The sequence below is a fragment of the Bison bison genome, unplaced genomic scaffold, assembly GCF_000754665.1.
Source record: "Bison bison bison isolate TAMUID 2011002044 unplaced genomic scaffold, Bison_UMD1.0 scf7180017864474, whole genome shotgun sequence".
NCBI lineage: Eukaryota > Metazoa > Chordata > Mammalia > Artiodactyla > Bovidae > Bison > Bison bison.
In genome coordinates this window covers 3,878,924-3,899,393 of record NW_011495035.1, presented here as the reverse complement: position 1 = coordinate 3,899,393, position 20,470 = coordinate 3,878,924, and the positions used below count along the sequence as shown (strand labels likewise).

General features: G+C 42.3%; 1 protein-coding gene across 1 annotated transcript in view; it reads right to left on the bottom strand.

The window, feature by feature from the left end:
• Positions 1 to 20,470, bottom strand: part of GXYLT2 (glucoside xylosyltransferase 2) — an 84,467-nt gene that overhangs the window by 45,483 nt on the left and 18,514 nt on the right. The window contains exons 3-4 of the mRNA XM_010862032.1: positions 12,112 to 12,304; positions 6,098 to 6,229 (exon numbers count right to left, since the gene is read on the bottom strand). Coding sequence (XP_010860334.1) covers positions 6,098 to 6,229; positions 12,112 to 12,304 — 325 coding nt within the window. The remainder of the gene's footprint in view (positions 1 to 6,097; positions 6,230 to 12,111; positions 12,305 to 20,470) is intronic.

Genomic DNA, 20,470 nt, shown 5'->3' with positions numbered 1-20,470 from the left:
ATCCTGTATCCTGCATCAAACCTGGACTGGCGATTCGTTTCACATGTGATAATTTACATGTTTCAATGCCATTCTCCCATATCATCCCACCCTCACCCTCTCCCACAGAGTCCAAAAGACTGTTCTATACATCTGTGTCTCTTTTGCTGTCTTGCATTCAGGGTTATTGTTACCATCTTTCTGAATTCCATATGTATGCATTAGTATACTGTATGGTGTTTTTCTTTCTGGCTTACTTCACTCTGTATAATAGGCTCCAGTTTCATCTACCTCATTAGAACTGATTCAAATATATTGTTTTTAATGGCTGATTAATATTCCATTGTGTATATGTATCACAGCTTTCTTATCCATTCGTCTGCTGATGGACATCTAGGTTGCTTCCATGTCCTGGAGTTTTAAGCCAATTTTTTAATTCTCCTCTTTCACTTTCTCTGCTTAGCTATTCATAGCTGAAATTGAGTTTCTCTCACAGGTAACCAAGAGTTGTAACTAATATCCTAAATGTCAAATGGTTAATAATGTGTGAGTAAATGTGGAAAACTTGTTGAACAAAATTGGTGTCTAGGGTCATTTTCATGCAATCTTTTAGGTAGTTAACTTCATCCTGATAATATAAGGCCTCTTAGGGCTTGATGAAATATACAGACATCATTTATGATGATGCGAACTGATGTTCCTCTTAATAAGGCTTTTTAATATATTTCTATTTGCCTGTCAATGTTTGTTGAAATACAAAAGGTTCTTTCCAAGAAAGTCTCAATGTTAATTGCTAATTTTGAAACATATTATTGATAATACAAAAACCTTACCTTAATTATAAAAAGTTATAATAAAACAAGGTTCTAATAAGCCAAGTAAACCTCTCTTTTCCCTCAACATATGGCAGACGCATTAGAACATTCTCCTAGTGGGCATAAAGTTTTCCAAATACTGGAACCAGATAAAGACCTCTTTAACAAACTATAAGTGCAAAAAGGAAACGTTATATGTTGTTGCTCTTGATGTTACATAGAAAATCTAGGTAATTAAGATTTTTATTTGGCATGGTATTACTTTCAAATATTAAAGAATGGGACAAGTTCGTTGGAAATACAGTTAAAAAATTCTCAGGACATATTTATGTTTTGTGAATTCACATCACCTTTTCTTTCTTTAATAGGAGTTAGTGAGAGTTTATGGGCTTCCCTGGTAGCTTAGCTGGTAAAGAATCCGCCTGCAATGTGGGAGACCCCGGTTCCATTCCTGGGTTGGGAAGATCCCCTGGAGAAAGAAATGGCAACCCAGCCCAGTATTCTTGCCTGGAGAATTCCATGAACAGAGGAGCCTAGATAACTAACAGGGACTGAAACTGAGTCTCAGGTCTCCTGCATTGGCAGGCAGGTTCTTACTATTAGTGCTACCTGGGAAGCCCAGGATCTGCAGAGAGGAACATTATTGAGGAGATAGGTCTTTATAATCAAACAGGCACGTTGTGTAACAAAATGTGGAGATTCAGTATAAAATCTCACTAATTCCTATTAAATAAAGAAAAGGTGATGTGAATTCACAAAACAGTTGTTCTTACAAAAGTAAAGGCTTTTTTTGGCTTTTACTAAGCAAAAAGGGAACAGTCCTCCAGGATCAATTTGAAGGGACAGATTTGACTTATCTGTGGTTGGCATATTGTTTTAAATACTTTGAGCTTCATGCAGCCTAGGGAGCTTCATCAAGTCACCTGTTAGCTTGCACTGATAATGGTCCTTAGATCCACTGCTCACAGAAACAGAAAAGTTAACGACCATTGATTGATTTAGGACTTCATAAATCTTGAATTGGTGGGATCTGAATTCCAGTGATTGTTCTTGAGACTCTAATAGGTTTGACTTGCAAAGGTTCATGCTCTGATTAGTAAAATCTTACCTGAGAAAAGGGCTTCCCTGATAGCTCAGTTGGTAAAGAATTCTCCTGTAATGCAGGACACCCTGGTTCAATTCCTGGATTGGAAAGATCCCCTGGAGAAGCGATAGGCTACCCATTCCAGTACTCTCGGGCTTCCCTTGTGCCTCAGCTGGTAAAGAAGCCTTCTGCAATGTGGGAGAACTGGGTTTGATCCCTGGGTTGGGAAGATCCCCTGGAGAAGGGAAAAACTACCGACTCCAGTATTCTGGCCTGGAGAATTCCATGGACTGTAGGGTCCATAGGGTTGCAAAAAGTCGGACATGACTGAGCTACTTTCACTTTCACTTACCTGAGAAAAGGTTTCATCTACAGACAACACCCCCTCAGAAAAAAGGTAAGACTGCTTCTCAGTATTTGACTGACCAGGGCCAGAATGTTTGCACTTTAGAATCTCCATCTCCTCTGCACTGACTGAGCAGCACCCTTGATTTGGTTTTATAGAGACAAATTCCAAGGAAAACATCACCCAGACTTTATTTCAAATTACCATGAAGATCAATATATCTCACTGATGTCCAGAAAAGCCATGTTTATAATCTTCTGTTATGATATACAACTCAGGGAAAGTAACTGTCCTGTCAACCACAATCTCTCTTTATTATTTTTAAGAAGGGCTAGTTTCCATTATCAAAAGCAGATAAGGAATTCCAGCACTCATTTGTCATTCAAAATGGAATAGACTTGTTCAGCGGGGAATGAATGAAAACCATCGTGTGGTAGGTTTGTTTTTTTAGTAGTGGCAGTAAAGTCACAATTCAAGGTCAGGGAAAATTCAAATGTCTTCTACTGGGTTGTTACTATTTTTTTGGTAGGTTGGGGAGACAATTTTCCAATAATTACTTGGGATTTCTAATATTTTTCCCCTAAAACAGTTAAGCAGAAGCTTGAGATTTTTTTCTTGTCTTCTCAAATAGTTTTCATAACACCAACCCACAGATTTTAGTTCTGATTTAGGGTAGTTGCTTCTTGAAGTGAAAGTGTTAGTCGCTCAGTTGTCTCTGACTTTTTGAGACCCCTGGACTGTAACCCTCCAGGCTCCTCTGTCCATGGGATTCTCCAGGCAAGAATACAAGAATGGGTTGCCATTCCCTTCTCCAGGGGATCTTCCACACCCAGGGATCAAATCTGGGTCTCCTACACTGTGGGTGGATTCTTTACCATCTGAGCCACTTCTTACTTTGTTTCATAAAGTGAATCCCATTTCAACCTGTACTAAAGGCTGTACCACGTGAAAGACAGGTCATTTAGCAGTCAGTGAACTTGTGCAGCAAATCTCCACCAATAGTACATCCAGCTTGTATTTCTTTTTCACGGGTTCTGAGTAGGAAACGCTAGAAATGCCATTTGCCATTTGGGGTTTCAGACCAACAGATGGTAAGGCCTCCTTGTGTGGGTGTTTCCAAGGTACCTCAAAATCAAAATATGATCCCAATTAAACTAATATTCTCCCTTACAAATAATGGTATTTCTTTATAGCCTTTTCCATCTCTAAGTTTTGTTTTTACATTTTTTGTTTTTTTTTGGCCCCACCATGTAGCGTATGGACTCTTAGGTTCCCAACCGGGGACTGAACCCACGCCCCCTATGGTGGAAGCACAGAGTCTTCACCACTGGATCGCCAGGCAAGTCCCCTTTTCCATCTCTAAATAGCACTACTATTATACACTCCCAAGTGACCAAGTGGTGAAGAGTCTGCTGCCAATGCAGGAGACACAAGAGATGTGTGTTTGATCCTTGGGTCAGGAAGATCCTCTGGAGAAGGAAATGGCAACCCACTCCAGTATTCTTGCCTGGAAAATTGCATGGACAGAGGAGTCCAGCAGGCTTCAATCCATGGAGTCGCAGAGAGTTGGACACAACTGAGCTCACACATACACACACATACACTGTATAGGTTGAACTAAAAGAAACAGCGTTTTTTGTAGGTTATAAATAGCTGAATACTGGCAATTTCAAACAGATCAACTTTAAAAGCTGTTCAGATCAGAAACCTTGGTGAAATCTTGATCACCCCCACTTCAGCTGTCACAGCCAGCTACTCATAGGGATGGAGGCATGGTCTGTATCCATCTCTCAGGCAACCAACTGCCATAGCTGAAGTCAGTATTAATTGGTCTCAGCAATTCCACTATCCATACTGTAATGAACAAGCGAATCCTTTTTTTTCCCTCTAAATATGTATTTATTTATTTGGCTGTGCCAGATCTTTGTTGTGGCATGTGGAATCTAGTTCCCTGACCAGGGATTGAACCCAGTCCCCTGCATCGGAGCATGAAGTCTTAGCCACTGAACCACCAGGGAAATCCCTGAATCCTCTTCAAGACCCAAGTCAGATCATCTCACTTCCAAGCTAAGAATTGTTCAGTGGCATCTCACTGTCCTGAACACAAAGATCGGACATTCCAACATGGCTTATAGAGTCTGCAAGCTCGAGACCCTGTCAACCCCTTCTATTCCACCACACTCTGTTTTCAGTTACTGGAATCTTCTATCTTCTCAAACATGTGCCTTCCTACTTTTGTAGTAGGGCCTGTATACCTACTATTCCATTTACCTGGAACCTTTTTCTCTCATTACTTCTCAGACTCTAGGCACCCAGTGACCACCGCCTGCTACTACTCCCTCTTCCACATTTCAGCATAAAAGCCATTCCTCAACAGAACCATCTAGATATCCCCCAGATCAAAGAACCATCTAGATATCCCCCAGATCAAAGTGTAACCCTATGTTACATGAGACTCTGTTCTCCATCTCAGCATGGATCACATTTCTAAGTTCTTGTTCATTTCCATGCTAGACTCAAACTCCAAGGGGGCAAGACCAATAAATAATTATTAAGGATTTGCTGTACAGCACAGGGAGCTCTACTAAATACTCCATAATGACCTGTATGGGAAAAGAATCTAAAAAAGACTGGATATATGTTAGCTATAACCGACTCACTTCGCTGTCCAGCAGAAAGTAACACAACATTGTAAATCAACCATACTTCAATAAAAATTTTAAAAAAATAAAAAGACCACAGATGTCTTGTTCACTGCCATATCACCGTCACTAAGCCAGAGCTTAGCACCTAATGGGCACTCAATAAATGTTTACTGAAAGCATGACCTTCACAAATGTCAAGGCTGCAATTCACAAGTCAAAGCTGCCATTTTATTCAGTGATTTTGTCAGTTTTGGTATATCTTTGGTGCTTTTCTATTTAGGATTTCTTTTTTTTTTTTTCAGGCCGAAGGGGTGCGGGGCGGGCAGCCCTCGGGGCCCGGGCCGAGCGGAGTCTCACAGAAGACCGAGGAGAAGCCAAGGCAAGGGCGAAGCTGGGCTGACGTCCGCCCGAGGCCACCAGGTCACCCGCTGCCCGCACTCACCGGCTCGTCGCCGCCTCCCACCGCTGCGCTCGCGCGCGACTTAGGATTTTTTTTAAAGGAAACAAAGACTTTCAACTTGAACACTCCAGATGGAAAAGGTGAACTGGAACTCTGGACCTTCTCTGAATTATTCCCTAGCAAAGTTTCAGCTGGGCTTCCCTGGTGGCTCAGTGGTAAAGAATTTGCCTGCCAATCTCAGAGATGTGGGTTCAACCCCCGAGTCAGGAAGATACTCTGGAGAAGGAAATGGCAACCCACTCCAGTATTCTTGCCTGGAAAATCCCATGAACAGAGGAGCCTGGCAGCTACAGTCCATGCGGTCGCAAGAGTCAGACATGACTTAGTGACCAAAGCAACAACAGCAACAGAGTGACATCCGGTAGTAGTTCTTATTCTAAGAGAAATAATGAAAATCTAAAATTACATTTATTGAGCAGCAACTATGTGCCAAGCTTATGGAGCAAAGTGAGGCTTAGAGAAGTTTAGAGATTTAGTGAGGTCCACAGAGCTAGTAAATGTGGATCCATAGTCACAAAGACTCATAATCAAGAATGCTCTGGATATTCTCAGTCCCTCAATCTTTGAGAAAGACAATTTCTCAACCACAGGGACCTTCTCTGAACACCCTGATCATTAAGAGCATCAACTACAAAATCTAAGAGGAACATATTTTCCACTGTAACCACTGTAATTAAAATGTTTCTAAACAAACGCTAGTTAATTCCATGATGTTTCCAAATGCAATTCTCTCCCAAGCAGCATCTTATTAAAAGCAGGTGTTCCTACCGGAAGAAAGAGTCTCTGGGCAGCACAGGGTTTGAATAATTTCTTCCATTCCTGAGGGTTTCCAGCCGAAAATGTGATGGGGTAGATTCTGTGCTCAAACTTCTTTGTATATGAATCAGGCCACTGTCGGAGCTGAAAAAGACAGCAGGTAAGGGGAGGGTGATTAGACCCCAGAAATATGAAAAACACCTAAAACTTCTAAGTAGCAACGTATAAATTATTCAGGTAGCATGCATAGAAAGTTTAACTTTATCACCGTAACTTGTGCTCACCGAATAGACCATTGTCAAGATTTTAAAAAACAGCATCCAGAGTTGGCAAGAATGATGGGAAACTCGCACCTAAACGCCGGAAGGGTAAATTATGAAAAAACTTCCAAGAGGGCAATTTAGAAAGTGGTAATAACAAACCCCAAGATAGAGGTCCAAGGACTTGCACCAAAATATAGTTTTTAGAAAAAAATAAAAAAACAAAACAAAAAAATCCCCTTGGGAACAAATTAAATACTCAATAATAAGGAACTGGGAAAATGCATTATGATGGAACTACACAGTGGATATTGTAAAGGGTAAGTACAGGTGGCACCAGTGGTAAAGAACTCGCCTGCCAATGCAGGAGATGCAACAGACGTGGGTTTGATCCCTGGATTGGGAAGATTCCCTGGAGGAGGACGTGGCAACCCACTGCAGTATTCTTGCCTGGAGAATCCCATGGACAGAGTAGCCTGGCAGGCTACATACAGTCCATGGGGTCGCAAAGAGTTGGACACAACTGAAATGACTTAGCACGCAGGCATATGTGCCATTATGAAAAAATAGTTAAAATATATAGTTAGGTTTTAGAAAAAGCAAAGTTCAAAAAGAAATTTATAATATGGTTCTATCACACAGAGGAAAATACATGCGTGTATTTTACATGTAGAGAAAAATCTGAACAGACATGCACCGAACTGTTAAAAGTGGGTACCTATGGAAGTGGGGGTGTCATTTTCTATGTTTATATTTCTGTATTCTTTAAAACTTTTACAGGGAGTGTATATTACTTTTTGTGCTTATATTAATCTTATAATAAAATTATTTTAATCAATAGACTTTATTTTTCAGAGCAGCTTTATGTTTACAGAAAAATTGACCAGGAAGTACACAGAGTTCCCATATATCCTCTTTCCTTCCCTTCCTCCTCTCACAGTTTCCTCATCATTAACATCTTGCACAAATGTGGCACATTTGTTACAAGTGATGACCCAGTATCCCAGTATCAATACATTATCAAGTAAAGCCCATAGTCTACATGAGGACTCATTCTTTGTATCACCCAATTTTATGGGTTTTGACAACTGCATGATGCTCTACGTCTACCATTACAGAATGGCAATGTCTCATGCACCCCACCAGAATGGGCTGGGGGCTGTCCCCACTTCTGTGTCCTTCTATTTTCTGGTTCTGAGTCTGGGGCAAAGGTAAATTGCATATTTGATTGTGAACTGCCTGAAGAGGTTAAGAAACCAACCAGCTGACATTTTCAACTTTTATATTATGAGGTGACAAAAATAAATGAAACTTTCAAATATTCAATATCAACAATGTAGATGGTAAACACCAATATCTACAGCTTAAAAAAACTCTAGTTCTTAAACAGCTTAAAAAAAAAAAAAAAAAAAACTAGTTCAATAAAACAGCACTTGCCCACAATGCAGTTTCCAGAGGGATCATGATGGCAATTAGCATTTTGTTTTGTTTTGACGCTGGGGTATGTGTTCCTGAGCCTCCCAGAAAGTTATCACAAGACACTCTGGATATTCCCACGATGCCTCAGTGTTGAAACTAACTGACAACCCTGAGAAGGATGCGATAACCTGCCCCTCCACACCAGCATCTCACATAGCTGGGCAGAAACCAACTGCTGCTGATCTACAGTTTTAGGGCTAATACAGTACCCACCAGACAGAAACATTTCAAGGAATCTGTAGAATCTGATATGGCCTCACACTTATACTCCACAACAAGCAAAGCAAGAATCATTTGTCCCTTCTGTGGATCTATGATAGATTTTTGTTTGATACAAATGAAGAAATTGAAGCTGAGACACATTCTGTGACTTATGAAAAAGCCAATGTTTTACATCTAAACTGGCACCATAATCTCAGCATGGAAAAAAAAGGGGCCATATGTCCTGCTGTGATTTTTAACACCCTATTATAATTTCCTTTGCAACTGGGCTTCACTGATGTAACAAAGACCTGAGGAAATAAGCCATCAAAGGGATAAAGTCATCTGAGCAAGGCAAAACATAACACAACTGCACAAGTAGCTACAAAATTTTCCCATACAATAGTGCCTAATTTATAATGTCCCAGGAGAAGGCAATGGCACCCCACTCCAGTACTCTTGCCTGGAAAATCCCATAGACAGAGGAGCATGGTAGGTTGCAGTTCATGAGGTCACTAGGAGTCGGACACATCTGAGTGACTTCACTTTCATGCATTGGAAAAGGAAATGGCAACCCACTCCACTGATCTTGCCTGGAGAATCCCAGGGACGGGGGAGCCTTGTGGGCTGCCATCTCTGGGGTCGCACAGAGTCGGACACAACTGAAGCGACTTAGCAGCAGCAGCAGCAGGTACTATGACTCAGAACAAATTACTCCAAAACTTAGTAGTACAAAACAACCATTTATTATGCTCATAGATTCCAAGGATCAAAAAAATCAGACAAGGCACAGACGGGACGGCTTGACTTTGCTTCACAATGTCTGGGGCCTCAACTACTACTGAGGCTGGGGGCTGGAATCATCTAACGGCTTGTTCTCACATGTCTGGTGGTGGAGGTTGGTTACCAGCTGGGGACCTGACTTCTCTCTGTGTGGGCTTCTTCCTATAGGTGAATTTGGACTTTCTCACTGCATGGTGGCGAGGTTCCAGGGCCAGGCATCCCAAGAGATAGCCAGGCAGAAGCTGTATCCTTTTTCTGACCCAGCCTCAGATGTCACATAGCAGGACATCTGGCATACTCTACGTTATGTACACGTACATATTATGTGCTCGTGCTCAGTCGCTCAGTCGTCTCTGACTTTCGTTTCCCAGGTAGCACAGTGCTAAACCATCTGCCTGCCAGTGCATGAGATGCAAGAGACGCAGGTCCAATCCCTGGGTTGGGAAGATCCCTGGAAAAGGAAATGACAACCCACTCCAGTATTCTTGCCTGGAAAATTCCATGGACAGAGGAGCCTGGTGGGCTACCGAGCATCCATGCACACACATATTATGTATGTAGATATATCTGTATCACCTCTTGCCTTATAACAAATGACCCTAAAACTTAGTAGCTTAAAACCACAAACATTCATTATCTCATATTATTTCTTAAGGTCAGGAATCTGTGAGCTGGGTTGCTCTGGATGAGGAGCCCTCCTGAGGGTGAGTCATCTGAAGGCTGGATGGGGTTAGAAGTCCTGTCTCCAAGTTCATGTGCATGAATGTCAGCAAGAAGTCTTCATGCCTTAATGCATGGTCTCCTGCAAGGGCTGCTCTGATACAAAAGCTGGCCTCCAAGAGAGAAAGAGCACAACCAGGATGGAAGGTGCACTGCCTTTTTAGATCTAATCTCAGAAGTAACATAGCGTCACTTCTTCCCTATGCTACTGGTCATGCAGGCCAGCCCTGGGACAGTACAGGAGGAAAATACATACAGGTGTGAACAGTAGGAGGCAGGATCAGGGGGGCCCTTCAGAAAACACAACCTGTTACACATCTGTAATTATATATATACATCTTCCTTCTCTTTTTAAAATTTAAGTCTGCATTCTGTTCTGTTCCATTCTCATGCCCCAACTTCTAGCATGTAGTAGGTACTCAATAAACACTTGTTCAATGGATACTGTACGTGACCCGACTAGTGTTGGCCCATAGCCACTTTTGCTCCATTCCTGCACAGAGCATACTTCTCAGCCCCTTTGGAGTTGGGTGGGTCTTGTGACCGGCTGCTGCTGGACAGTTAAATAGGAACAGAAATGTCAGTGTCAAGCGGAGGGAGTGAAAGGCACCGTGGGGATCTGATAGTCCCTGTCTTTCCTTTAGTGGCATCTCAAGAACTGCAGAGGCCAAATGTTCCAACAGGTGCCAGCTACATGCAAGAATGGTCTCTGTTAACTCTGGTCCCAGGCTGAGAGGGCCGTGTGGAGAGGCTCTCTGAGACATGTAGCAGGCATGTGGAAAGTCTCTGAGCTTTCCGGAAGTTGTTGGCGCAGCCTGACCTAGCCTATCTTGGGTACAGATAAGCATCTCTTTTTATCACTCCTACTGGTCCCAAGTTGCAGAGGGGGAAGTTCAGATCAGTCGCTCAGTCGTGTCTGACTCTTTGTGACCCTGTGAATTGCAGCACGCCAGGCCTCCCTGCCATCACCAACTCCCGGAGTTCACTCAGACTCACGTCCATCGAGTCAGTGATGCCATCCAGCCATCTCATCCTCTGTCATCCCCTTCTCCTCCTGCCCCCAATCCCTCCCAGCATCAGAGTCTTTTCCAATGAGTCAACTCTTCTCATGAGGTGGCCAAAGTACTGGAGTCTCAGCTTTAGCATCATTCCTTCCAAAGAACACCCAGGACTGATCTCCTTTAAAATGGACTAGTGAAGCCCAAAAAAAGCCCCCAAGACTTGCCCAAGATCAGGTAGCAGATGAATAGTGGAGCTGAGTTTTGAATCTGAGTTTTCTGTCTACTAGTTTGAGAACTAGTCGAGTTAAGTTTATGGATATTTGGGTCAGAAACCTTGAACTGACATCAGATGAGTTAATCACTGAGACTCTCTAAGCCTCAATGATCTCAGTTAGTAAAATACGGATATTTTATTAGTTAGTAAACTACGGATATGGTTATTAACTTTTTCAAAGGATTGCTATGAGGATTAAATAATAGTAAATCATAAATCATAAGCCCTTGATAAAGGCTATTCTATTTTTGAAACATGATTACTATTATTATTAATTATAATTCCCATTATACCACAGCTTCAGAGAAGCTTCCTACATGTGTTTCAATGTTTTTGCTTGCCCCTTCCCCTGATGCAGATCTTTCTCAAGGTATTTGCCAATCAGTTTCAAGTTCCAAGGCAGTTTCTTCCCTGGCTTCTCTAGGAGAGGATGTCAAAGTGATTTTTTTTTTTCTTTAGAAATCATAATACATTCTCTAGCTTTCAGTTATTAGTCTTTAGTTACTCAACATTCTGCTTTGGCCTTTCTCATCAGTGTGGCTACCCAGATGGCAGGATGTAGCCCTGGTGACACAAGTTGGTAGATACAAAACAAAACAGCTGTTCTCTCTGCCAGCACTCAAGAACTCACTGCAAGAGAAGCCTCGCCAGGAAAACAAAGCTTGGTTTATAGTCACACATGCGACAAGCCCAGAGAAAACAGGTATTTCCAAAGCGCTCCTGTACTGGGAGGAAACAGTTACTTGTTCCTCAATACAGGAAGAGTACACACACACACATGTATACACATATACATACTCAATCTCTCAGATACATAAATACACATACACACCCCTGGATGTGAAAAAAATACGGAAGAATTACTCAAAAGTGTTGACTCTGATAGTTTCTTGTGTGGGGAACAAGGGTAGCAAGGACTTCTACCTTTTACATTTATAACACCCTGTTTGAATTTATTTTGACGAGCACATATATTTGTCATTCAATAAATATATATACACACAGATAAAAATAACGCTACGTGACTCCCACTGAGAACAGTGTCAGTAACACCAGGAGGGGTGGAGCTCTGGGTCAAGTGCTTCAAGTGCATCATCTCATTTGATCCTCATTTAATCCTCCCCATCTCTCTCTAAGGGGGTGTAATTATCCCTATATTATAGATGACAACTTTAAGGCTCAGAGTCAAGTGTTCGTGTGCACACAGCTGAGTATTCAGTAAAATACATTGGAAACAGGATATGCATGTCCCACAGTGCACTCTGTCTACACTCAGTAAATACTGGGCCACAATTTCTGCACAATCACCTGCTTATCAAACTCAGGCTTCAGAGATTCCTCGGTGAAGATGTGAAATTGCATCTTCCTGTGGCTAAACAGCACAGCAGATTTGAGCATGACAAGCGTCTCCTCCAGCCGATTGCCACAGGCCACCACCGCCAAGTGGATCCAGAGCTCAGGCGGCAACACAGCTTGGAAACTCCTGAGTTCTCCAGGCCTCCTAGAAAGAAGAAAAATAGGTGAAAGCCATTATTAAACTCATCAAAGAAAAATAAAAGCTAGTGGAGGGTTAGAACATTTCAAAACATGAACAGGCACAATCTGTTATACTTTATAAAGTGATAAGCATTTTGACAATTCTTCCTGCTTAGAGAAAAATACCCTTTATTCCCATATTTATCCTGGCAATAGCAGGATGAGTCACTGTTTGGACTGCTATAGGTGTCTGAGGCTTTTTTCCGCCAGCATTCAGCTGTCTAGTGCCTGCTGGCTGCCTACTGGCCCATGTTTGGAAATGGTATTGCTAAACTCTGACAGCTGACACAGGGCTGTGGTGCTCGCACTCACATGGGCCATGGAAATTAGATTTGAATGCAATTTGAACAAGACGAGGGTGGACAGTGGCTTTCCCATGTGAAACGAGCAACATGATACTCCTATCATCTGGAGGGTTTTAGCTGAAGTGGAAGGCATGACCACCGGACCAAAGGAAAATCATGCAAACCCAGGAGGTAAGCAAAGAAAACAACGCATGGGGCCTCATGACATCTTGGGAGAGTCTTACAGAAACAGGTGTTAATCTTAATCGTCTCGCTCAAGACTGCTGAGCTGGTAGGTATGAAATTCAGCTTCCAGCGTGAAATGCTTAGTAATGAGAAGCAGGCAGGAGAGAGGACAGGTTAAGCTGAAAATTACCAAGGTATCAAATACCCAGTCAACAGCTGAGAGGGGAACAGAGTCCAAGAGTCCAGAATCATCTTCCAGCTATTTCCTCGTAATAAAAGATTTGTTCCAGACAAGGAGACACAGCCAAGCCTCAAACACACCACTGAGAAACATTTGCAGGCAAGCTGGAAGAAGTTGGCCTGGAAAAAGGTGCCCTGAGACAAATGAAACTAATTTACTTGCACAAAAGATCTGGAGACCAGGGGAGCTTGGATGTGGAATGCTACCTTCCTTCCAAAAACTTCGAGTTCAATCAGCGTGCTGCTCCATTATTCACTGCTCGCTCAAATAAAGGCGGCCGTGCTCCAGATTTCTTTCACCAAGAGGAAAGTTGAAGATGTGGGTGGAACATTTTGGAAGACTTTCCAGTTTGATTACTTAAGAGCATGCTGAGTAGAAGCATGGCCTCCTGGCTTAGTGAGGTCCAGATGCATAGACTTACTCATATTCCACTGATTTTGGGGATCAGAGGAGAGGACAGTAGAGATGTATCTTCTGAGACTGTTCACGTCTCTTCAGCTCCCTGCTGCTACCTGATGAGGCATCATCTTCCCTCACCAAGATCACTGTGACTCCCCCTAGATGGTCCACCTGCCTCCAATCCGATCCTTAACCCCATCTATGATTTCTCCTTGTTGGTGTCAGAGTCACGTTCTTCTAAAATGCAAATAGGATTGTGTTACTCCCTTGATAAAAGTCACGTAAAGGCTCCCTACTGCCTTGAAGATCAAGTTCAAACTGCTGATTGTGGCTTTTACTTAGGTCTCTTGTATCTGCCTCCAGCACCTGGAGCCTGGGTGGGCAGCCATTCATAATCATAGTCACACTTAGGCTGCAGCTCTCCATCTCATTTCTAGTCATCTTCAGATCCTAGCACATGTGCTGTCTCTCAGAAATGCTCTTTTCTGCTCTCTTTTCTTTGCTTACTCCATCCCATTACTCCATAAATCTATATGAAGTGCCTACTATGTGCCAGACACCTTTCTGGGTACCAGAACAATACAGATCAAATGCCTGCCCTTGCTGAAGTTACATTCTACAGGTGGTAGGCGAAAGACAAAGAAAGAATAACAGTCAAAGCAAATAATAATAAGTAACTCACAAAGAAAGTTATCCAGCAAGCAGGAAATACACGGTGGAACCATGAGGGATACAGGAGTGTCTGATGGTTTGGAACATACTATACATTGCAAAGTCAGGGAAATAAGTCCTCACTGAAAAGGCAAGATCCGATGACAATCTGATGGTGGGGAGGGAAGGAGTCACATGCTTTTGTGGGTGAGGAGGATTCCAGGCAAAGGGGACAGTCAGAGCAAAGGTACTAAATCAGAAGCATGCCTAGTGAACCAAGAATCCTTGCCTTCAGGACTCAGATGTCTTCTCTCCCTCAGCTTCATGGATGCATACCTGCTATTAAAGTCAACTCCCAACTAAGTTATGTAAAGGGATGGGAAGGATATGTCACAGATAATGCCAAAATCAGTCAATTAAGAAAAAGTCAAAATACCAGCCAAAATACGCTACAAAAAACATTTAATGCATACTCATTTGCTTAAAATTATGCTCAATATTTAAAAACACAAGTATCCACAGGTACTAGAATAGTAAATGCAACAGCTTAGCTGTCTTAAATATGAGCCATTACCCCACCTCCAAAGAGAACAACTCCACCTAGTTTAGCTTTACACTTTGGACTTCTACATGAATAAAATGTCTTAACCTCAGTAATCAGGAAAATACTAATTCAAACAATAAGGAGAGTCTATGTTGTTTTGGACTGGTGAAACTTAAAAAATAAAAGTTGAACCATATATGTTTCAGAGTGGATACGGAGGTGGGGGACAGCTCAGATGCTGCTGGGGCAATTTAGGTTGACCTAAACACCTTAGAAGGAGAAGGCAATGACAACCCACTCCAGTACTCTTGCCTGGAAAATCCCAGGGACGGAGGAGCCTCGTGGGCTGTAGTCCATGCGGTTGCTAGGAGTTGGACACGACTAAGCGACTTCACTTTCACTTTTCACTTTCATGCATTGGAGAAGGAAATGGCAACCCACTCCAGTGTTCTTGCCTGGAGAATCCCAGGGATGGGGGAGCCTGGTGGGCTGCCGTCTATGGGGTCGCACAGAGTCGGACACGACTGAAGCGACTTAGCAGCAGCAGCAGCAGCAAACACCTTGGAAAGCCTTTTGGTCACATCTGTCAGGAGTGAAGATATATATACACCCTCACTCTTCTGATTCCACACCTGCATATGAGACCTGAAGAAACTCTTGCACATTTGCATAGGACCCATGCAAGAATGCTCACAACAGTCCTATTTATAATACTGAAAAGTTGGAAATAACTTTCCTGTCCATGCACAGGAGAATCATGAATATATTTGACAAGTGTAAGTGGAATACTGCACAGCAGTGAAAATAAACCACTCAGAAGGTCATGTACAAACATAAGGACAAAGAGGAAAAAGAGCAATTAGGTAGCAGGATAGCGGTAGAATGAGACAGTTTGGATGAAGCTGAAAAACCAGCAAACAATATTGTGTGTTGTTCACAGACGTATGGAGTAAAAGTCATCATGTTATGAGGATGAGAAACATCAAAGACAAGGCAGTGGTTACTTCCGGGCACTTAAGTTTTTATTTCTTAAGATGAGAGCAGGGTACACAGAAATGCATGATGTAATTGTCTGTATTATTCATGTGCCCAAACTATGTGACAAATACTTAATTTTCTTCTTGATTAAAAAAAGCTTGCACTTCCCTGCAGCACAGCAGGCCACTTTTCTTTGCAGGCTTCAGTGATTTGGGCCTGCATGGTACACAGAGCAGGAGCTGGGGCCTGCAGTCCTTTTTGGTGTCTGGTGACAGGTACTAAAAAAGACAAATAAAGCTTCTCCTGGTGGCAGTTCAAGTATCGGAGGCTGGGATTTAATGAGACCTTTGCTGCCCCCTACTCTGTTACCTCTCATGTTACGTTAAAAATTGCAGGCTTCAGGTAATAAGCGTTTGTGTTCTGTGGCCACAAGGAATAATCAAGTTTAAGGGTGCTGAAATGGTGTGCCTTCCACCAAATCTTACCAGTGGGACACAAGCCCCTCTCAAATGTCACCTGAAGACCTGCAAGGGTCAAGGGATGTCCAGGCTAGGACCTCAGACTTCTAAACCTCCTGAGTTGCCAGGTGTTGGTGGGGAATGGGAGATGGGAATCGTACTTGAACTGCTCTGACTGATGGTTAACTATGTCCTTCTTTATACTTTATAAAAGAAGACTGGAGTAGACATTGGCTGTCCAGGAGTTTTACAGGCCTGCTGCTGAGGCTGAAGCTGATGGCAATCAACTCAGCTACCGCACTGGTAGAGCCTGGATGGGAGTCAACAGGGTGGAAAGCAGAGCCAAAAGGAGGCAGGTCAGATGTCAAATGGCATAACTTGGGCACCTGAATCCAGGTGTATGGCTTTAACCCTGGAAGGTCATTGATCAAGCCAACAAATTTTCTTCCCTTTAAGTCAGTTTGAAACGAACTTACAACTTAGCAATCAAAAGAGTCTATATAGGTCTTAGAAATAGGTTTCAGATTGCCTTAGACTCACTCTGCTTCTCTTCTCAACCTTGAGTCATCCTTTGAATGCTCTATGAATCCATCCCCTCTCTGAGGCTCACTGGTTGGATGACATCAACTCAATGGACATTAGTTTGAGCAGGCTCCAGGAGTTGGTGATGGACAGGGAAGCCTGGCGTGCTGCAGTCCATAGGGTTGCAAAGAGTCGGATATGACTGAGCGACTGAACTGAGGCCCTTCATCCAAATTTTCATTGTTCTACCAGTTTCATAGGTGGAAGAGATACCAGATACCATCTCGAGCAGGGGATTCCCAGCCTGACTGAGTATCATCATCACAGGAGGCGTCTGTTAATATTATAATTTCCACCCCAGAGCGATTCTGATTCCGTGGTTCTGGGGTGAGACCCCAGAGTTTGCAATATTAACACACTTGGACTACAAGCATCCAGAGTCCATTTCCACCCAGGAACTCATCACCTGAGTTGACCTCTCACCTCCCCTCTCTCTCCCTAACTCTTCCCCTCACCTTCAGGAATGAAGCTCTTTCCTCTGCCTTTTCTCTGGGTCTTCTCTTCACCTCTTGCCTTAATGAAAACATGCCGCCTTGCGAGGATGCCACCTCCCTAGTCAACCCCGCGAGCGCAGCTCTTCTTCCTGCCCTATCCCAGGAGTCTCAGAGGTTTCCTCCCTGCTCCTCCCTAACACGTCCAGACACTGTGTCTCCATGGTGAAGTCTGTGGATGCAACTATTCCATCTTCCTTGTTGGTGTCATCTCTCAGCTGTCTGGTCACTCCTCTTCATTCCCTGAACAGTTGAGCTTCTTGCCCACAGTACGTATCCCCACCACGGTCCTTGTCAACATTCTTGTTGTTGTCTAGTTGCTAAGTCATGTCCTACTCATTTTGACCCCCATAGGTTCTTAGGGACTTCAATGGCTCTTTAAAAAATGGTTTCTGCATCCTGATCCTTCAGTTTTGTGAGCTGAATACCCTCCACCTTTTCCTTCTCATGTCCTGAGACACCTGGTGCTGTGCTTACATCCTGGACCTTCATATACACTGTTGCTTCTGGAATGTTCTTCCCTAGGGCTTCCCTGGTGGCTCAGTGGTAAAGAATCTACCTGCCAATGCAGAGACTCAAGTTCAGTTCCTGGGTCAGGAAGATCCCCTGGAGAAGGAAATAGCAACCCACTCCAGTATTCTTGCCTGGGAAATCCCGTGGACAGAGGAGCCTGGCGGGCTACAGTCCATGGGGTTGCAAAGAGTCGGACATGACTGAGGCGACAGCACAGCACAGCTCTTTGCAAAACCACCTCCTTTTCTTTTGACAGCAGAATCACGCTTTCCTGACCACCTCATTGAAGGAGCACCTTCCCTTTTCTTTTCTATCAGGGCCTTTATTTCATTCCAAAAACCTACCTTGTTTGGTGATTACTTACTCTCTCATTGTAATTTACAGCAAGCACACAATATTATTTACAGTCAACATAAGGCAATGTAAATTTTAAAAATCCTTAGAAAAAAGGTTGGAATAAAACACACAATGTATAGTTTCAATTTTTAAAATATAAAACATTATGTGTTGAAATAGTAAAGTTGGTACATGAAAAAAATTCCTTGCCCCATAAAATTTTTTTTGCATGTTACAGTCTGGTCTTTACTCCACCAAATAAAATACATACTAATGGTGTACATACAATTTTATATTCCACTTTTTTCATCTGATTCTTTTATTTTTCCTGTTACTTTTTAAGTCTTCATGACCATCATTTTAACTGGTTATCTGACTAAAACACCATGGCTTACCATTTCTTTCATGGTGGTTGTTCTCAATTTTTCTCAAATATACATACATATATATATATATATATGTACATATAAAATCTTGCACTAAACATGTATAGGTCAATAGATTTTTTTTCCCTTTTTTGCATTATTTCCTTACACTACATTCCCGGGAAGGGATTTACTGGGTTAACAGCTATTATCCTATCAAGGATGTAGTAATTTTGAGTTTCTCAAATTTACCCAAGAGTTCTTAAAAAACATCCAGACTATGAGAAGGAAAACAAAAAACATAACAAACATTAGACCATCCACCTCTGAGCTCCTTGTATGAGGTAACCGTGCAGCTGACAGCTGAAACAAGATGGAACATGCTTGCCCATGACATCAGTGCCTCCAAATTCCTTGTGTTCTGAAGAGGTGATGCATAGATTGTAGTTATCATTTAGACACTGCATCAAATAACATTGAGTCTCACAGTGAGAAGTTATTCCATTTTCAGTTGTTTTTCAACAGTGCTAATATGTCTTTCTAACATTGCCTAATTCTCCTTTTCAACTGAGAAGACAGCAGGCCTCAGCTAGAGAGCCTTCAGCAGGCACGAGCACCAGGTTAGAAATGAAAAGCTGTCTTGTTTTCTTAGTGTTTGACTTGACAATCCCCTTCTACTTATGTTATTGCTAACAATTTATGTCAGTGCTATAAAGTTTTCTTTACAAACAAATACACTAAGAATGTGGAGAAATCAGCACCCTCAAGCAGGACTGGTGAGACTGCAAAATAGTGCAACTGCTTTGGAAAACAGTTCCTCAAAAATTTAACTATAGAACTACCATCAGTCAGTTCAGTTCAGTTACTCAGTCATGTCCAACTCTTTGCGACCCCATGGACTGCAGCACGCCAAGCTTCTCTGTCCATCACCAACTCCTAGAGCTTGCTCAAACTCATGTCCATTGAGTCAGTGATGCCATCCAACCATCTCATCCTCTGTCATCCCCTTCTCCTCCCGCCTTCAATCTTTCCCAGCATCAGAGTCTTTTCCAACGAGTCAGTTCTTCGCATCAAGTGGCCAAAGTCTTGGTATATCAGGTGGTAGTATAGAACTACCATATGACCCAGTAATTCTACTGCTAGGTATCCACCCAAGAGGAATGAAAACAACTGTCCTCACAAAAACAGGTACATTTGTAAATGTTCCTAGTAGCATTATTTACAATAGCCAAAAAGTCCAACCCAAGTGTCCATCAACTGATGAATGAATAAACAAAATGTGGTATACTCATATAAAGGAATATTACGTGGCACTAAAAAGGAATGGAGCACTGATGCACCTGTCAACATATTAGAACCTTTAAAATAGTTTGTGAAAATACAAAAGACTACATGTTGCATGATTCCAAATGTACAAAAAGTCCAGGATAGGAAAATCCATAGAGACGTAAGGCAGGTTAGTGGTTACCAGGGACTCACAGAAGGGGCAAAGAGGGAGTGACTGTTTCATGGGTATAGGGTTTCTTTTCCAAATGATGAAACTGTTCTGAAACTGGATAGCAGGGATGGTTGCACAACTCTGTGAGTAAATTAAAAATCTCCACATTGTACACCTTTTAAGGGTATTTGAATTATATTGCAATAAAGCTGCTATTAAATAAATACACAAAGGCACACATTTATAACAAGGATAGATTTAAGTTTTTTTCTTTTCAAGTTAGCATACAGTAGTATAGTCTTAAAAATCATGATGCTGATGTAGGAATGACTGAGGTTTGGAAAACGCCACCCTCCTTGTCCTGGTTTATGCCTGCCCTGTGATCCAATGAAAAATGACGCTCAGAACAACAGAGAAGGCTCAACCACCACCTCTGCACTGCTGGAGACGAGCATCTCCTTAATTGCTTAAAAGTCTCAAGCGTGTGACTTAATTAAACTTCAATTTCTGGAGTGTATAAATAATGAAATACAGCATTTATGTGCAGTGCTATGTACTTTGGAGCCTATTACTGCAAAACACACTGAATTATTAACGTGAGTAATTGCTTCTACTCAGACCCTCTTTTCTGCTGTCTCCTGCTACCCCTGTTATCAGGGCTTCTT